Raw genomic sequence first — 19963 nt, 5'->3', positions numbered from 1 at the left:
ACAGTTCAGTGGAAGGATGGGCTCAGGTTCCTTGGCAACAAGCGCAGGATCATAAATACGGGACGGGGCGTCGGGCTTGATGTTTTGGGACCCTGGCCTGTAAGACAACGTGAAACGAAAACGGTTAAAAAACAGAGTCCACCTGGTCTGGCGAGAATTAAGCCTCTTGGCTTTCCTAATGTATTCTAGATTTTTATGGTCGGTCCAGACAATAAAAGGATGAGCTGCCCCCTCCAACCAGTGTCTCCACTCCTCCAAGGCGATCTTAACAGCCAGCAGCTCCCGGTTCCCCACGTCGTAGTTCCTCTCCGCCGAGCTCAGGCGCCGGGAGAGGAAAGCGCATGGGTGCATCTTACCGTCAGACTCTGCCCTCTGGGAGAGAACGCCCCCGATGCCCTCGCTGGAAGCGTCCACCTCGACCACGAACTGGCGCTGTGGGTCAGGCAAGGTGAGGATGGGTGCGGTGGTGAAGAGATGTTTGAGGCGGCGGAACGCCTCTTCTTGTTTCGGCCCCCAGAGAAAACGAACCTGAGGCGAGGTGAGGGTATGGAGCGGAGCGGCGATAGCGCTGAAACCCCTGATGAACCGCCTGTAGAAGTTGGCGAAGCCCAGGAACTGTTGAACCTTTTTGCGGTTATCTGGGGTCGGCCACTCCGCCACAGCACTGATCTTGGCGGGGTCCATCTGAACTTTGCCGGGGGAAATAATAAAACCTAGAAACGTAGTAGTGGTTACATGGAATTCACTTTTTTCAGCTTTCACATACAAATGGTTTTCAAGCAGTCTTTTCAAAACTCTATTAACATGGGACTTGTGTGTGTGTCCAGATCAGGTGAATAAATCAGAATGTCATCCAAATACACATAAACAAAATGATCCAAAAAGTCTCTGAGGACGTCGTTTATCATGGCCTGAAAGACAGCAGGAGCGTTGGTGAGGCCGAAGGGCATCACCAGATATTCGTAGTGGCCACTGGGGGTGTTAAAACCGGTCTTCCACTCGTCTCCCTCCTTAATGCGGACGAGGTGATAAGCGTTACGCAAGTCCAGTTTTGTGAAGACGACGGCCTGTTGGAGTTGGTCGAATACAGAAGACATCAGAGGAAGTGGGTAACGGTTCTTTATTGTGATGTCGTTTAGTGGACTGTAATCGATACAGGGCCGTAGGGAGCCGTCCTTCTTGGGCACGAAGAAAAATCCCGCCCCAGCCGGGGAGGAAGAAGGGCGGATGAGCCCCGCTTTGAGAGATGTCTCAATATGGTCCTTCATGGACTGTTGCTCCGGCCGTGATAGGGAGTAGAGGCGCCCCTTGGGAATAGTGGATCCTGGGATGAGATCCACGGCGCAGTCGTATGGCCGATGTGGGGGAAGAGACGTAGCTCTGTCTTTGCTGAAGACTTCTCTGAGGTGGTGGTAGCAGACAGGGATTGAAGTCAAGTCGGGCGGCTGGAACTCTGTGACAGGGACAGAAATATTTTTAACGGCAGTGTGAGCCGGTTTACCAGACTTTGTTGACAGACATGTTCCCTCGCAGGTTCTTCCCCATCCCAGTATTTTGCCCGAAGGCCAGTCAATGTGCGGGTTATGTCTGGTGAGCCAAGAGTGACCCAAAACCAGCGCATGAGATGGAGAGTGGAACAGGAAAAATCTAATTTTTTCATGATGATGGGCTGTTGTCATGGCGACGGGTTCCGTGATGTGGGTTATGGAAAACAGGGGCTGCCCATTCAAAGCGTTGGCGTTTATGGGATGTGTAAGTCGTTCCGTCTTAACGCCCAGTTTTTTAGCTACACCCCAGTCCATGAGACTTTCGTCTGCCCCGGAATCAATTAAAATTTCAAGGTTGAGAGTGGTGTTTCTGTGCGTTACCTTGATGTGGAAAGGTTTTCGTGGCGTGGAGCTTGTAATCACAGAGTCTCTCTTTACCTGGGGTGGTCGGATTGGGCATGTGGAGATGAGGTGTCCGATCTCCCCGCAGTAAAGGCATCTCCCTTCTCGGATTCGGCGTTCTCTTTCCGCCTGTGTGAGCCGAGCTCTGCCCAGCTCCATGGGTTCCTCTCCTCCGGCAGGAGGCGGAGTGAGGGGATGAGTGAGTGGAGATCCGTGTGCGGGTGACCGTGGGAAGGGACGAGAGGGTTGGAAAAAGGCGGGCGAGCGTTGGTGTTCTCCCCGATGGGCCTTTAACTCCCGCAGCCGGTTATCCGTCCGAACCGCGAGGGAGATTAGCGAATCCACATCCGCAGGGAGGTCCAGCGGGAGGAGAAGTTCCTGGATGGGGACAGCCAGTCCCTTCAGGAAGACGTCATACAGCGCCCGATCGTTCCAGCCGCTCTCCACCGCCAGAGTTCGGAAACGGATGGCGAAGTCGCAAACAGTCTCCCGGCCCTGTTTGAGACCGCTTAGCTCCCTCGCCTTCTGTCGCTCCGCGGTAACAGGGTCGAATACCTTGCGTAGAGCTTCGGTAAATGCCTGGTGGGAGCTACAAAGTGGGGATTTTCTGTCCCACTCTGCTCGGGCCCACACCTTAGCCCTCCCGGTCAGGTGCGAGATCATGTAGCCGACCTTGTGGAGATCGGTGGGATACTGGAGCGGGTTGAGAGCAAAATGCAACTCACAGTCACTGATGAATGCTCTGCTCAAGCCGACCTCTCCGGAGAATCGCTCTGGGGAAGCCAGCCGAATACTGGCACCGTATTTGGGAGGAGAGGGCTGAGGCGCAGGCGCGGGTGCGGGTGCGGGTGCGGGTGCGGGTGCGGCTGCGGGTGCGGCTGCGGGTGCGGCTGCGGGTGGGGCTGCTGCGGGTTTATCTCTGTCGAGGCGCCCCAGAACTTGGTGCAGCTGGCTGGCAAGTTGGGTCATTTGGCCGGAGACCGTGGTCTGGAAGGCCATCTGACTCTGGGCGAGATTGTCGACCCCTTGGCCAAGCGTAGCCATCTGCTCCTCCTGCCGAGTAAGGCGATCGCTCTGGGAGGAGAGAGCCTCGGTCAAAAGCTCGGAACCTGCTGCGTCCATTCTGGCCAGTGTGTACTGTCAGGCCCAGAGAATGGAGGACGCAGATGCAGGAGGTTTAAATCCAAGACTTTTATTTTGAGGCAGCAGAGCGACCAGTCCCTCGTGAGAGAAGCTAAGGAAGGCTATGAAATATTATTCTAAGATTATATAAAAATTATCAAAACTCAAAATCACTCCACTAGTGGAGGAAAAACAAAAGACTATGAAACTTTTACAATTAACTATTAAGTCTCTCCTACTAAGGAGGAAAAGAAAAACCTCTCCTAAAAATTGGAGGAAATAAACTATGAACGTATTTACCAAACAAAAGGACCACTCCACCCAGGAGGGAAAACAAAAAGACTATAAGCAAACTTAACTATGTATTTCTTACAGGATCTATAATATAAAACTTATTCTAGGAAAAAGAAAATCACTCTCACAAGGATAATTACCACTGGGAACCAGGAACTCGGAAACAGGCTAAGGAAACAGGTTTGGAAGGTACGCGAGGATGATGCACTATACGGGGACAGATACAACACACTGGCACAAGACAGGGGGAGACGCAGACTCTTAAGCACACCGGGGTAATGGGAAACAGGTGGAATCACTCATACGACAATCAGACTGGAACACGAGAGGAAGGGCAAGTGACCTGGAACGAGAGGGAAGTTAGTCTTTCAAAATAAAACAGGAAATGACGAGACAGGACAAAAACCCAACTTAACCTCACCACGGTGTGACACATTTCACCAGCTGGTGTGATGATCTTTCTCTCTTGGCTCTCGGTGGAAGAGGTCGCATTTTCTCTCTGCTCCTCCCTCCCTTTTTTTTGCCCTGCTCAGCCTGTCTGTGTCTGTGTCTTCTGAGCATCTTTTTACATATCAGACGAAGCCAAGTAAGATGGATTTGGTCAGCTGGGGTCTTAATGCTATTGATCAAATTTTTTCAACCGCGAAGATGGCAAAAGGACAAGTGTCTTGCCCCGACGGGACATTCTTCGCTGGATACACGGAGGATGCATGGGGGAAGTGGCGCACCGTGTGTTTGGCGATGCTGGCTGTCGAGGACGCGGAAGACGTCTACATATTCGGATTTATGATACTCGGGTTCCTGCTGTTTGGAGTTGGACGATATGTGGTATTTTGTGAAATTAAGAGATCGTGGAAAGCGTTTGATGGGGTCACAAGAGCAATCAACGCTCAGACTGAGATGCTATGTGAGCAGAGTCGGAAGCTGGATGTGATCCCTGCGCAGGTTCGCAGGCTGGCTGAGATTCCTGGACTCAGAAGAGAAGTGGATTGACCTGGGAGAATGGTTGATTCATCGCTTGGACCGGGCGGAAAGGGTCCACATCCCACAATTCGGCTGAATTTGGGACTTCGCCATGAGATACCAGCAATGGACAAAAAGACAGAGAGCGCAATCAGTTGTCTGTCTGACCTAAATTAATTTTTATTCCAATCCGGCGCCCCACACTGGCCTTGTGGCCAGCTGCAAAATCATTGTCCACGTTTGTTATGATAACATGATGCTCTTTCCCATGTGCCCCCCTCCCTTCCTGCACTCCTGTGAGATTTGTTGTGGAACTGGCTGACATATTCCAACTTGTCAAGGACAATTGCCTGATCCAACTTTCTGTGCAGACTTACTGAACAAACACACACGCATACACATACATGCTCATTTATAACACATGCAACTCCTCACCTCTTCACTGTCCCATTGCCAGACATCCCAAGTTCCAAAAACTCATTTCAGGGAGATGCTTATCGAACCCCTCCCGCGCCTATTTAATTTTGGGGGTCTCTAATTTTGCCTATTTATCAACATATTAAATTGGGGATTTTTTAAAAGGCTTAGACAGGCTGGATATCTAGATAGTTAGATACTGTAGCTGGCTAGTTAGATATAGGCCTACACAATTTAGTAACTAAATGTGTATTGATACTTTAAATAAGTATTTGATACGTTTTGCTTTATTTTATAACATTTTATAACATATATAGCATTTAACCTACAGAAATAAAATGCAGATGATAGCGCGTTCAGCCTACCTCCACATGTTTTACAGTCATTAAGTCCGCCGTGGGCAATACTGAAGTGACTATTGCATACAGTGCACCTCGTCACGGTGTCATCATTCTTCACCTTCACTACACATGGATATACTTTAGTATATTCTGCTGTAAAATGAGTCTTATATTTTAGTTTTTTACTCGAGGATTCACCCTCTGCCATTTGGCAGGATGCACAGTTTTGAGTGGTAACTTAGGTGACTGTCAGAGAGTAAATCGAAGCCCTCCCACACCGAACGTTATTGGCTTATTTTGCTGATTAAACCAATCAGCGCCCTCTGACCAGCAGTCGCCCTGAACGCTCGTTGAACAGAGCACCGCTTTGGACACATACGCACAGGTTTCACACCTGTCCCCACACCCCTCTCTCTCGTGCCTGCGCAGTCGAAATGCGCATGGTGCACGAGTTATTGTGTTGCCTGCACGCTCTCACTCGCATTGAAAAAAAAAAAAAAAAAAAAAACTCCCTCGAATAGTCTAAAATCCGGGATATTTTATCCGACTCGCGGGCATCCGTGATTAACTATCAATATCAGGGAGACTCCCGGAGCTTCCGGGAGACTTGGGATGTCTGCATTGCTTAAGGTGTTGTTATGTGTATGTGATGCTTTTTCTGTGCTGAGGTTTTTTTGAGATCTCAGACCGTATCCTGATAAGGGTACAGTGTGAAGTATGATTTTTTTCCCTCCCCTCACCCGATGTTGTTCCCCTTCCTTCTTATCTGGCGGCGCTTGCACAGCGGGCTGCGATGCCTGGTCACACTCTCTCTCCCCTGTCTGTTTCTGTGTTGTCTGCCTGTCTTGACCGAAACTGGAATTTCCCCTTGGGGATTAATAAAGTATAATTGAATTGAATTGAATTGAATAAACTTACAGAAACACCTGGGATCTTTTGGGAGAAAAGGGGATTCTCTCCATGCTGATAGAGCTGGTAATAAATGAGTTTATGGATCCTACATATTACACAGTAAAACAATGATAAAGGTGCTTTCTGAGCATTGACATTTTTTTCTTTTATTAGGAAAATGTTCCAAATTTTATCCCATGGAGGGAGCCAATAAAGTAAAGATTGATGCATAAAAGCATTAAAAACCTCTCCTGTAAGTTCTCTGTTCAAGTTTTATTTAGGTTCAGCTGCATGTTTCTCTTTGTGGAATCTTTAAGCCCTCATAGATCAGTCTGATCCCAACAGAAGTCTCGCAGGTTTACTTGGTTGCTGTAGTTCACTAAAGCAGGACTCTGAGCAGGGCCCTCCGCTAACAGGCTCCTCTCCTTTAGAGCCAGTGACAGGGTTGGCTTTGGGAGGTGACGTTGCTCCGGTCCGCGAGACATTCCAAACCGGGCCGTGAGATTGGGGGGGGGGGGGGGGGGAATATATATATTATAATTTATTTATTTATTTATTTATTTTTTTAATTTTAAATTTAAAAAAAAGACATGGAAATTGGGAATTCTTTCATGTCACTCGCTAGATTCTATACTTGGAAACTGCATAGATTGCATTATAGGAGGCCGATTGTGCACGTTTATTTTTTTCAAAGATGACTGTCTGTCTGTCATCATATCCTAATTATCCTAATTTGTAAAAGCGTCTGCTAAATGTAATGTCTGTTGAACGTAAAGTAAAAAAAATAAAAATAAAATAAATGAACACCCCCCCCCCCCCGACCGGGCCGCAGGAAGAAATTGCAGAATCAAACCTGTCCTTGGTGCTGAAAAGGCTGGGGACCCCTGCTTTAAAGAGCAGGCTTTAATCCACCAAACTTCAGTTGGATTTCTCCAGCTTGGCTTCCAATGAAAGAATTCAGCCAACACAGTTTATTTCTGACATTCAGGTTTTCATAGCACATGATGACTGTGTGTTAAATATGTGCAACAATGTAAACCACCAAGATATTATGAATAATAATTGTATTTATTTTCACTGAGGCTTGTGTAAACCACAGACTGTATATAGTGTAAACTGTGTTTTCATCACTGAGCTTATCTCATTCATCTGATGACACTCCTTAACTGTCACTGTTGAGAATGAGAATAAAGTCCCTCCAATTATTTACAGTTTAGATGGAAATTTTTAGAAATGTTTGTTTTTAACGTCCCTCATCAGGATGTAGAGTCATTGTTGTGCTGAAGGAGTTTGTCCAACTTTGGGGTTGAGTTAATGTCTGAAAACATGGGGGATGGATGGGGACATCAGCGTCCTTTTGTCTTTCAGATCAGTGCAACTGATTCAGGTCTTTGGCTGCATGGATGTGATTATCATGCAGGAGTCTTTAGGTCAGTTTGTGATCTGTCTGAAGCCTCAGTTGAAAGAAACAGTCGTTAGCAGAGATGTTTCTCAGAGTACAGCTGTTTATCTTCTATCACCATCTGGAACCTCCACTTTTTGTCTTCTACACCTTTGTCTGTCCCCACACAGGTTCCATTTCAAACCTTAACCATCTGAGCTGTGAAACATCTTCTGCTTCAGATACTGATCAAAGATAGAATTTCTGAAATGATCTCCCACTCCTCCATTATAAATATACTGAAATCCCTGCGGTGGTTTAGAGTTCAGGTTTTTTTTGCATCAGATGGACTATGATATTGTCAGAGTACCGTCACATTATTCTGCTGTTTATGTTGTTTGTGTTTTCAGTGTGAACAAGAGTGGACAGAACATCAAAGGAACTCCATCTTAAGATGCAGCTTCTTTTATACACAGTGACAAAGAGACAAAGAGGGTTTCTATCAGGCTCAACCTGAAGACGCCAGTCAGTATACAGAACTCGAAAGATAGATGATGATCAAACATGTCTGATGCAGTCTTAAGGAACCTTTAATCAGTAATATCTACATCTACATACGACAGTTCATGTTTCATGTCATGCACTTGAATGCATCAGTCAGAAGATTTAGGTGAGCCTCTCAGCACAAGATCATGATTTATAAATATCAACCTCCGCAGAGCAGGGCTGATGATATAAATATAAATGAAAAGCATGAAAATACTAAGAAACATTTACATTTACATTTCCTGTACAGCTGCCTGCTAAACGTATCTAACAATGTTGGTCTGATAGATGCAGAGAAAACAGATTTTCTTCATGTTCAACTTTCAGTGGACGGTTAATGAATTAATCTTTCCCTTCAACAGAAAACAAATAAGAACAATGCAACAAGCCCTTGAACAATCTTGACTTTACTGCAGGATTGAGGTGAAACCAGCACTGTCCCTTTCAGTGAAGGAAACTTCCTTGTTCCCTCCCCAAACTGATCTGAAGGTGGGAGGATGTGTGAAACCATTGTGTGACAGTAGAAGAGCTCTTAAGTGAAGATCAGCAGATCAGCTGCAATAAAAGGAGGTGGAATTTGTTTTGTAAAGGGCCGTGTATACTTCGCAGCAGTGTGTCGCAGTGAGCTTGTCGCAGGTACGACGCAGTTATTTTTGATTTATACCCAATTTTGAAGCGCGGTCTGCGCTATGTAATTCCACGCCACAACGCAAGAGGGACAATCACGAACAAGCTAGGATTGTGGGTGTGGTGTGGTGGGTGGCGTGTTTCTCTTCCAGTTGGGGCCGTGTATACTCTCGCAGCAGTGTGTCGCAGGTCATTCAACAACAATGGCGACTGGACGAATGCGCACTTTGATTGAGATGCAGCTGATCGATCTAGAAATAGAAGAAAAATTGCTACTACAGGAGCTCGCAGAGAGGCGAAAGAAGCGTGGTCACAGAAGATGGTCTGTACGCCCTTTGAATGTCCCTCGGAGAGAAACTGGGGAATTTGCTACACTGGTTCTACCGATGAGAGACGACGAGGAAACGCACTTCAAATATTTCATGATGTCCGTGTGTCGGTTTGACGAGCTTGTTCACCGTTTACAACCCCTCATCCAACACCAGACGACACACAGTTCACCTGTGAGTGTTGCCGAAAGACTGGCCGTGGCGCTGCGTGTTTTGGCTTCGGGTGCAAACCAACAGACCGTCGCACAGAGCTACAAACTAGCGTCCTGCACGGTGTCTGGGATAGTGTCCGAGGTGTGCCAGGCAATGTGGACGGTACTACAACCAGAGTTTCTGCCATTACCCACACCAGCCATGTGGGAAAACATCGCGGCTGACTACTGGAGATTGTGGAACTTCCCAAATTGTGTTGGAAGTATCGATGGCAAACACGTTACCATGAAGGCCCCCCCACGATCAGGGAGCGACTACTACAACTACAAGGGTGCCCACTCCATTGTGTTGATGGCGCTGTGCGATGCAAGATATCGCTTCACAATGGTGGACGTCGGAGCCTACGGGCGTGAGAGCGACGGTGGGGTGTTCAAGGAGAGTACCTTCGGGTCCTTGCTCCTCGATCACAAGCTAAACCTGCCTCCACCAGCTGACTTCCCCGGGACCTTGGTGAAGACACCCCATGTTGTCGTTGGTGACGCCGCTTTCCCCCTCCACTGCAACCTCATGCGACCATTTCAAGGTATGTACGTGATTTACAAGTCTTGAAGTCGCTTCGGATAAAAGTATATGCAAAATGTAATGCTATGTAACATAATGAAGGATGTGCTGCATATCCTGACGTCTATGTTAAGTGGAAATGCTAGAATATGTTAGCCGTGATGATATATAAACAAAACGTATGTTCTACTGCATTTCTACATGGTTATTATTACAATCTTAATGCAGTGCAATAATGAGTGCTTCATTGTCTCCCTCCCCCGTTTCTTCTCATGCAGGAACTAATCTGCCTCATGACAAGCAAGTCTACAATTACCGACACAGCAGGGGAAGACGGGTTATTGACAACACCTTTGGCATCATGGTTGCACGGTGGAGGATCCTCGGACGGCCAGTTGAGTTTTTCCCCGACAAGGCTGAGGATGTGGTGAAGGCGTGTGTGGTGCTGCACAACTACCTCACCCACACAGACGAGGTGGCAAGCCAAGAGGCACGCTACATACCCCCCAGCTATCCAGACGTGGAAAGAGCTGGATCTGTGAGGCTTGGTGAGTGGCGAGCTGAAGTCACTGGGGATTCCAACATGGAGCCTATTGACCCACCAATGATGTCCAGTTCTCGCGCCACCAGAGCATCTATGGCAGTGAGGAGAAACCTGATGTCTTTCTTCCAGACAGAGCGTGGATCTGTGCCATGGCAGAACGATGTGGTGACTCGTGGTACACTTGGAGCGCTCGAAGAGTGATGGCCCTTTTTTCTTTACCAACTCTTTCACACTGTGTGTGTTTTTTTTAACTATTTTTTTAACTTGCTTGTATGGTTTTTTTAATGGTTTGTTAAATGGTTGTTTAAAGACATTTCTGTAGTTTGGCATACTATGATTGTCAGAATAATAAAAGAGATACATTGTGTCCTTAAAGCTTTGGTTTTATTTCTCAGAGCCACACCAAGGTGGAAAAAAGCAAAAAAAATATGAAAATGTACATATACAAAAATATTCAACAGTGCAGGTAATGTAAACAAACTGTCGTATGTCCAGGTTGGCATGCAGCGATAACCTTTAAACGTCACAGTATGAAAACGATCAAAACCGCATCTAAATGCCAAAGCTTCGAAGCAGTTATAATTACCATCTGCCTTCTGATGTCCGGGGATATACATCAGTGCCCCGGTCCATCTCCCACATGTGAAATGAGAGACCAATATGTAAACGTGCAAAGCAGACGCCATATAGGCTTACCTGAAAACAACATCAGGAGCACTGCTGTGATCCCTCAAGTAAGCTCGGTGGAATGGGGCACTTCTGTCGGGTTTGCTTGCATTTCAACTAACGCGGATATTTCTGCTGTTTTAACATCCACGGGAGATGCGAAGAGAGTGGCCGAGGTCACGCTCGGAAGAGCAGACAGGAGTGAACGTGCTTCTGAAGATTGGCTACTGGGGCCTGGGTGCTCGTGGAGGGGAAACATGGAAGTAAAGGCTGACGCGGCTGCCAGCCTGGACTCGGATGTCAATATCGTTGAAGAGACGTGCAACGACGAGACTGGTGGTCCGAAGAGTGATCTTGGACGGATGACGACTGAAACAACTCAACGCTGGGAGGATATCGTTAATCATGGAAATGTGATAACTGAAGTCCTACAGGCAACTAGGTCTAAACGACGCATAAATAAAGCCATAATTAAGCATCGTAAATGGAAAGTGTTTAAAACTGTGAACAACTCTAGATTAATCTGGGACTCACGTAGCAAACCCAAAGGACTCTTAGGTGGTCACATAAATATAAGAAGTGTTCTTTCTAAATGTGAACAAGTACAACATCTTTTACAAGAATCAAATTTGGATTTCCTAGCAATGTCTGAAACATGGTTAAATGTAAACTCGCCACATGCGGCTATAAATGTGCCTGGTTTTAATATTTTTAGGAATGATCGTAAACATGGAAAAGGTGGGGGGGTTATGTGTTACTTAAAGGACACAATTAGATGTAATGTAATCAGACATGGCATGTGAACTAGAATGTCTGGGTTTAAATATTGTACTCTCTTCAGAAATGTCATTAACCCTAATTGTAATCTACCGTCCGCCCTCATCAAATGTCAGTTTCTATGAACAATTTAGAGAAATGTTGCAACAGTGTGACTTCAATAGAGAGGTGATTGTTATAGGAGATATGAATGTGAATTGGGAAGATAAGTCTGCAAGAAAACAACTGAAACAAGTAACTGACAGTTTTAATTTAACACAAGTAACTAGCGGAGCAACCAGAATTACCAATTCCTCTAGTACACAGATTGATCTAATTTTTAGCAATAAACCTGAAAGAATAATTAAATCTTATAACTTTATAACTGGACTCAACGATCATAATCTCCTATAGAAAAGTAAATGGAAAGAAAGGCTCTGTTTCTGCACAGAGCATGGATTATATGAAGATACCAAAGAATAAAAAGGAAGATTTTAAAAATGATGTTCAGAATATGAAATGGGATGAATTAATGAAATCAGATAATCTGGACTTTACTAGCCAGTATTTTGTGGATAAACTGCACAAACGTATTAAAGAGTTTTCAAAAATGTCTAGAAATAAAAATAAAAGGGCTTCCCTTCCGTGGATAAATGAAAGTATACTTCAAATGATGAAAGAACGAGATCAGATCCTAAAAGCATCATTGAAGTCTAAATTGACAACTGACAGACTTAAATTTACATCAATAAGGAATAAGGTGACAAAAGAACTTAGAAAAGCCAAGGCAAATTACTTCCTTGAGATAATAGTAAATAATAAGGGAAACTCTAAAATGACATGGCAGCAAATAAAGAAACTATCTGGACAAAACAATGCTAGAAAACAGATCGAACTGAGAATTAATGACACACTAACAAATGAGGCAATGGATGTAGCTGAAGGATTAAATCATTATTTTGTAGATTCGGTAGCTACCATTGCCAACAGTTTTTCCTTAAACCAGCAATATGATATCAAGGAACTAATACCAGGACCCATTTTTAATTTTGAAAGAGTCTCTGAAGCGCAAGTATTAAAAGTGATTGATTCACTCAAACCTAAATCTTCAAAAGATGTTTATGAAATGGACTCTGCTATGATCAGGGAGTGTGCAGGTTCATTGATTAAACAAATCACACATATTGTAAATATTTCTCTGACTCAGGGTCGAGGGAGCTTCCCTCAATATTGGAAGCCTGCAGTTGTTGTTCCTATCTTTAAGAATGATGACCCGCAGTTAGTTTCAAATTATAGACCAATAAGTATTCTCCCTGTTATGTCCAAAGTCATAGAAAAGTTAGCGGCGGACCAACTAATTCTTCATCTAAATTCTAGCCAACTCCTACATCCAATGCAACATGGATTTAGGGCACACCACTCAACAGAAACGGCAACTGTTTATTTTATTGAAAGAGTTAAGTCTTTGATAGACAGAGGGGGCGTGGTTGGGGCGATATTTCTGGATTTACGAAAAGCGTTTGATACAGTTAATCATAATATTCTTCAGTCAAAATTTGTTCAGTTTAATTTTTCTCAGTATACATCTAACTGGTTTAAATCATATCTTACTAACCGCTCTCAATGTGTTAAAATACAAAATACAAGATCCTCCTTTAAAGATCTTGTAACAGGGGTACTCCAAGGCTCAATTTTGGGTCCAATTCTTTTCAGTCTTTATATAAATGACCTTCCATCTGTGTGCCAAGGCAGTGAGATCCTTATGTATGCAGATGATACTGTCATTTTTATTAAAGGTAAAAATCACTCTGAGGTTGCAGTACAGCTGACAAAAGTTATGATTAATGTTTCAAATTGGTTGAATAATTGTCATTTACAACTTAACACTTCTAAAACTGTAGCCATGTTCTTTGCTAAAACAAAAAAATCTTATACAGAGCCTGATGTTTTCATTTCAGGGCAGAGAATTCAAATTGTAAATAAAATATAAATATTTAGGCATTATTTTGGACAGTGACCTGACTTTCAAGCAACATGTTAAAAAGGTGAGTAGGATCACAAACTTTACACTTAAAAATGTAGGCATCTTAGAAATTATATGTCAACAGAGGCTGCAAAAATGTACATGTTCTCTCTTATAATGTCACATATTAATTACTGTCTACCAACATGGGCCACTGCAAACTCCACGACATTAAAGCCGATAATATCTTTATATAAACAAGCTGTCAAGATTTTAGATAAAAAACCAAGATCTTTTCATCACTGTCCAATACTTAACAAATATGGGCTTCTAAGTTGGAACAATCTTGTTATGTTTAAAAATTGTTGTCTTGTATATAAAATCCGACACAGCTTAGCTCCACCACCACTCTGCAGCCTACTGCAATTTAGATCATCTGTAACCAGTGTTACTAGATGGGCTGCTAGAGGTGATTGTGTAGTGCCTTACAAGAAATCAACTTTTGGTCAGTCAGTTTTCACTTATAAAGCAGCTGGTCAGTGGAATACAATCCCACAAAACATAAGAGAGTCCAGTTCTTATAGTTCATTCAAATTCAAATTAAAGAAATGGCTGATAGAGAACCAAGTCTGTCAGCATTAGTGTATGAGATTAGAGGGTGTATGAGAGTGTGTGTGTGTGTGGGGGGGGGTATCTTTTGTGGATGTGTGTGTGTTGGGTTTGGGTGGGTTGTAGACAGATGTGTTACACGTCTGTTTTTTATATGTATTGTAATTGTTTTATTTTTGTTTTGCTTGCTTTTTGCTGTAATTTATTCTTTTAATTAATAGGTAACTTTGCCATGCTCCTTCTGGCAGGGGGACTACCAATGGAAACTAGCCTTTTGGCTATAATTGGGTGCATTTACATTTTCTTTGTGAAATGTCAATTAGTGTACACTGTCCCTCTATAACAAATAAAGTTAATAATAATAGTTGGGGTCCTTAGGAAAGACCCCCTTACCCTACCTGTAAGTTGCTTTGGATAAAGGTGTCTGCCAAATATATAAACATTAACAAACATACCTGCAGATGGTCACAAACTGGGTAGTGACAAAGAACTACAAAATTTCTGAAGATATGTTGATGGGTGCCAATTGAGCTACTGCCCGCTGAGAGACTCAGAGGCTGTCATTTTTATTGTCATATTATATTGGGAGCAGACATAACACAGTGGCTGGCATAAAGCTGTTAAAACAGGTCATTCATCTTGGCTGTGCCCTCAGAAGGAGTATCAGCTGTAAGAAGGGACACTCTTTTCAGGACAGTAATGTCCACATTCTGGACAGAGAGGACAGGTAGTTTGAGAGAGGAATCAAAGAACCTATCTATGTAAAACTGAAAAAAAATATTTTTGAACAGAGGAGGTGGTCTCAGGTTTAAGGCTCTAGCATGGTTGCCGCGTCTGCTCGCGCGAGCGGTGTTGATGACGTCACGAGTTCGTGCCCGCCATAGGACCCTATATAGTGGCGCAAGTCGTTGCGCGCCAGTAGTTGCAATTTTCTCCGTCACAGAGGTGGCGCTGCTACGTGAAGGTTACCTCTACTCTGCAACCACGAAAGTGGAGAAGAAAACAATGCCGCTGTCAAGAGCAAGAATACTGTAATTAATGATACTGCTGCAGTTTTCGGATCATTTTAATTTTTTAATTCAGTTAAAAGAGGTGAAGGTTTGAAGCCCCCGGCATCAACAGAGTCTCTGCCCTCTTCTTTGCCTTCACGTATCTGTCCCGTAGCTTCTTCCACACATTCTTACAGAACTCTCCCTCTTTCCCCAAAGTTCTGCCCATCTCTGTGCACCAGTTTTGGGAGTTTACGTGCTCCCTGTGCTGTTTCACTGCAGTTTCTTACAGCTGCCTGTACAAACGCACCTCCTGACTGAGCCTGGTCTCACATCGGTCCATCCGGTTCGTTGTGCTCGGCGCCGCCAAGTTACAAAAATCGACTGGTGCACGACAACGCGCTGCGCCGTCTTTTCAAGGCAAGCGCCAGGCCTGAAACGTCATTTTGACGTCACGGTCCACCACCGCCGTGACAGACGCGGCAACCATGCTACCGCCTTTAACCTTCCCAGCACCTACAATGCAGCATTGTCTCTCCTCCAGAGGCAGTTTCACAATCATTCTCACCTTGGATTCTGTGAACAGAACTCACTCAGGTAGACAATTCGGAGGTGATAAAGACAAACGACATGCACAATGGTGGGTGTTCAGTGACACATGTGACTGTAACGACCCTCTGTATAAGCTGATCCATCTACTTTAGACAAAAGAAGACTTTCGGATGAGAGGTGAAACGTCTTCAAGATCCAAGAAGAAGTCCAGTTGCCCTTATTCAAGCTCTTGTGAATATTTTTATCATTTCAGTTTATTTCTGACTTTCAGGTTTTCATACCACATGATGACTGTGTTGAAAATATGTGTAACAGTGTAAATCACCAAGATATTATGAAAATCTATAACATTTCCTAAGAAATTTTGATGGGTGCCAATGAAGCTACTGCCGGCTGAGAGACAGAGGTTTTCATGCTATGGTCATATTGTATTGGGAGCAGACATGACACAGTGGCTGTCATAAACCTGTTATAACAGGTCAGCCATCTTGGCTGTGCCCTCAGTAGGAATATCAGCTGTGTGATCAGTTGCTGTGCAGACAGCTGAGTGGGTAAGAGGAGAGGAGCTCACACAATATGGCTCCAACTGACAGGGAGACATTGGTGTTCAATACTGATATGTGTGCCTCAAAGAAACAGTTCCTGTTCAAAAACTATGAGTCATATAAAAAATGCTTGAAGCAGGAGTGCCAGAAGGGACGGCAGAAGCCACTGGTGTAAGTTTTATTCTGCTCCTGTGTACAGTATTTTTTTATTGCCAGATTTAAAAACAGACTTTACATTGATTTGATAAGGAGATGAGGTGACCTGGTTGTAATGGCCGTCAATGGCAGCCCGAGTGGTCGTTCTCTCTGCTCAATGGTCATTTGAGAGAAAACTTTGAGGTCAAGCACAATGACAGGTAAATTGGGTGAAAGAGGACCAAAATACCTACATTTTGAAGTATAATTTGTCTAGGTGCAGCAGACATTTTGGATATGAGAGAAGTTTATTTAAGTTAATTTGGCATTAATTTTGAGCTTGTCAAGATAGAGTGTGAGACCCCAGGATAGCAGAGTGAGAGGAGTCCTGATTTTTCCTAAAACTGAAACTGCCATTATGTCAACGCTATAAAATATATCAACAAACCATTTAGTTCAGTTAAAGCCGGGCCTTTCCTGTCCTGTTTAAACTTTGAATGATGTCTGATGTCAGATTGTATATAGTTTAAACTGTGTTTTCATTACTGAACTGTTCTCATTCATCTGATGACACTCCTTAACTGTCACTGTTGAGAATGAGATTAAAATCCCTAAAATTATTTATAGTTTAGATAGAAATTTTTAGAAATGGTTGTTTTTAATGTTCCTCCTGAGGATGTAGAGTCATTGCTGTGGGGAAGGAGTTTGTCCAAGTTTGGGGTTGAGTTAATGTCTGAAATCATGGGGGATGGATGGTGACGTCAGCGTCCTTTTGTCTTTCAAATCAGTGCAACTGATTCAGGTCTTTGGCTGCATGGATGTGATTATCATGCAGGAGTCTTTAGGTCAGTCTGTAATCTGTCTGAAGCCTCAGTTGAAAGAAACAGTCGTTAGCAGAGATGTTTCTCAGAGTACAGCTGTTTATCTTCTATCACCACCTGGAACCTCCACTTTTTGTCTTCTACACTTTTGTCTGTCCCCACACAGGTTACATTTCAAACCTCAACCATCTGAGCTGTGAAACATCTTCTGCTTCAGATACTGATCAAAGATAGAAGTTCTGAAATGATCTCCCACTCCTCCATTGTAAATATACTGAAATCCCTGCGGTGGTTTAGAGTTCAGGTTTTTTTTGGCATCAGATGGACTATGATATTGTCAAAGTAGAGTCACATTATTTGAGGTTAATATATTAAAAAAACTGATTTTCTTCATGTTCAACTTTCAGTGGAAGGTTAATGAATGAATCTTTCCCTTCAACAGAAAACAAATAAGAATAATGCAACAAACCCTTGAACAATCCTGACTTTACTGCAGGATTGAGGTGAAACCAGCACTGTCCCTTTCAGTGAAGGAAACTTCCTTGTTCCCTCCCCAAACTGATCTGAAGGTGGGAGGATGTGTGAAACCATTGTGTGACAGTAGAGGAGCTCTTAAGTGAAGATCAGCTGCAATAAAAGGAGGTGGAATTTGTTTTGTAAGACAGCACAGACGGTGTTTCTGCTCTGAGAGTCACACACTGCTCTGCCAAATGGAGGAAATGGCAAAGAAAATGGTTAAACTGGACCTGGAAAGCTTCTCTTGTTCGATCTGTCTGGATGTGCTGAAGGAGCCGGTGACTATTCCCTGTGGACACAGCTACTGCATGAACTGTATTAAAGGCTACTGGAATGGAAAGAATAAGAAGGGAATTCACAGCTGCCCTCAATGCATGAATACTTTCACACCAAGACCTATTCTGGAGAAAAGCACCATGTTAGCTGATTTAGTGGAGCAGCTGAAGAAGACTGGACTCCAAGCTGCTCCTGCTGATCTCTGCTATGCTGGAGCTGAAGATGTGGCCTGTGATTTCTGCTCTGGAAGAAAGTTGAAAGCCATCAAGTCCTGTTTATTCTGTCTGGCCTCTTACTGTGAGGAACACCTTCAGCCTCATTATGATGTGGCTCCATTCAAGAAACACAAGCTGGTGGAGCCCTCCAAGAAGCTCCAGGAGAACATCTGCTCTGTTCATGATGAGGTGATGAAGATGTTCTGCCGTACTGATCAGAAGTCTATCTGTTATCTCTGCTCTGTGGATGAACATAAAGGCCACGACACAGTGTCAGCTGCAGCAGAAAGGACTGAGAGGCAGAGAGAGCTGGAGGGGAGTCGACAACAGATCCAGCAGAGAATCCAGGACAGAGAGAAAGATGTGAAGCTGCTTCAGCAGGAGGTGGAGGCCATCAATCAGTCTGCTGATAAAACAGTGGAGCAGAGTCAGAAGATCTTCACTGAGCTGATCCGTCTCATCCAGAAAAGAAGCTCTGATGTGAAGCAGCAGATCAGATCCCAGCAGGAAGCTGAAGTGAGTCGAGTCAAAGAGCTTCAGGAGAAGCTGGAGCAGGAGATCACTGAGCTGAAGAGGAAAGATGCTGAGCTGAAGCAGCTCTCACACACAGAGGATCACAGCCAGTTTCTGCACAACTGCCCCTCAGTGTCAGCACTCAGTGAGTCTACACACTCACCCAGCATCAATATCCGTCCTCTGAGGCACTTTGAGGATGTGACAGCAGCTGTGTCAGAGCTCAGAGATAAACTACAGGACATCCTGAGAGAGGAATGGAAAAACACCTCACTGACAGTCACTGTTGTGGATGTTTTACTGTCAGAACCAGAACCAGAACCAAAGAGCAGAGCTGACTTCTTAAAATATTCATGTGAAATCACACTGGATCCAAACACAGCAAACACATATCTGTTACTGTCAGAGGGGAACAGAAAAGTGACATTAATGACACAACCTCAGTCTTACTCTAGTCATCCAGACAGATTCAGAGATCGGTTTCAGGTCCTGAGCAGAGAGAGTCTGACTGGACGTTGTTACTGGGAGGTGGAGATGAGAGGGGGAGGAGCTGATGTAGCAGTCGCATACATGAACATCAGCAGAGCAGGGGATGAAGGTGGATTTGGATTTAATGACAAATCTTGGGCATTAGATTGTTACAAAAACCAGAATGAATTTTGGTTCAACAACATGGGAACCTCCATCTCAGGTCCTCAGTCCTCCAGAGTAGGAGTGTACCTGGATCACAGAGCAGGTGTTCTGTCCTTCTACAGCGTCTCTGAAACCATGACTCTCCTCCACAGAGTCCAGACCACATTCACTCAGCCGCTCCACGCTGGAGTTAGATTTTGGGAATCTGGAGCCACAGCTGAGTTGTGTAAAGTGAAATAAATGTATTTAGTCAGTTTGTTGCTGAGAGTTCATTGCTGTGATGTCTCTGCGCTGCTGTTCTTTTTTTAATTTGCTGCTTTTTCCTGTGTCTGTGCAGCCATGGAGGATATCACTGCTAATGATGAGTTTGATTCATAGAAATATTTCTCCACTTGAAAATCCAAACTTCTCTGAGCTCTAAATATCAGTTGGATCCTTGTGTTGATGTATTTGTATGTTGTTGTTTCTGTTCCACTTCATGGAGCCAAACAGAGAAACCAGCAGACCTTCCTTTATCACAGATTATTTTCAAATCCCATCACTTTGTAAATGTGAAAATAATTCTGTAGTTTGTCTTACTTTGATTTGTTTCAGAGATCAAATGTTGTTGCTGTTTTCTAAATCAACCAACAAATGAGGAAGTCTGTTCTGAGGTGTTCATTTCCAAGATCAGAATAAATCATGAGATCAGTTATCATGTTTAATGTGACAACAAA

General features: G+C 44.1%; 1 protein-coding gene across 1 annotated transcript; it reads left to right on the top strand.

The window, feature by feature from the left end:
- Window positions 1-17813: 17813 nt before the first annotated feature.
- LOC142400663 (tripartite motif-containing protein 16-like) lies at window positions 17814-19487 on the top strand. Its single transcript, XM_075485748.1, has one exon. The coding sequence runs from the start codon at window positions 17814-17816 to the stop codon at window positions 19485-19487; it is 1674 nt and encodes a 557-aa protein (XP_075341863.1).
- Window positions 19488-19963: the final 476 nt, after the last annotated feature.

The sequence above is a fragment of the Odontesthes bonariensis genome, chromosome 2 (assembly GCF_027942865.1).
Source record: "Odontesthes bonariensis isolate fOdoBon6 chromosome 2, fOdoBon6.hap1, whole genome shotgun sequence".
In the NCBI taxonomy this organism is placed as follows: Eukaryota; Metazoa; Chordata; class Actinopteri; order Atheriniformes; family Atherinopsidae; genus Odontesthes; species Odontesthes bonariensis.
This window is presented reverse-complemented; position numbering and strand designations above follow the sequence as displayed.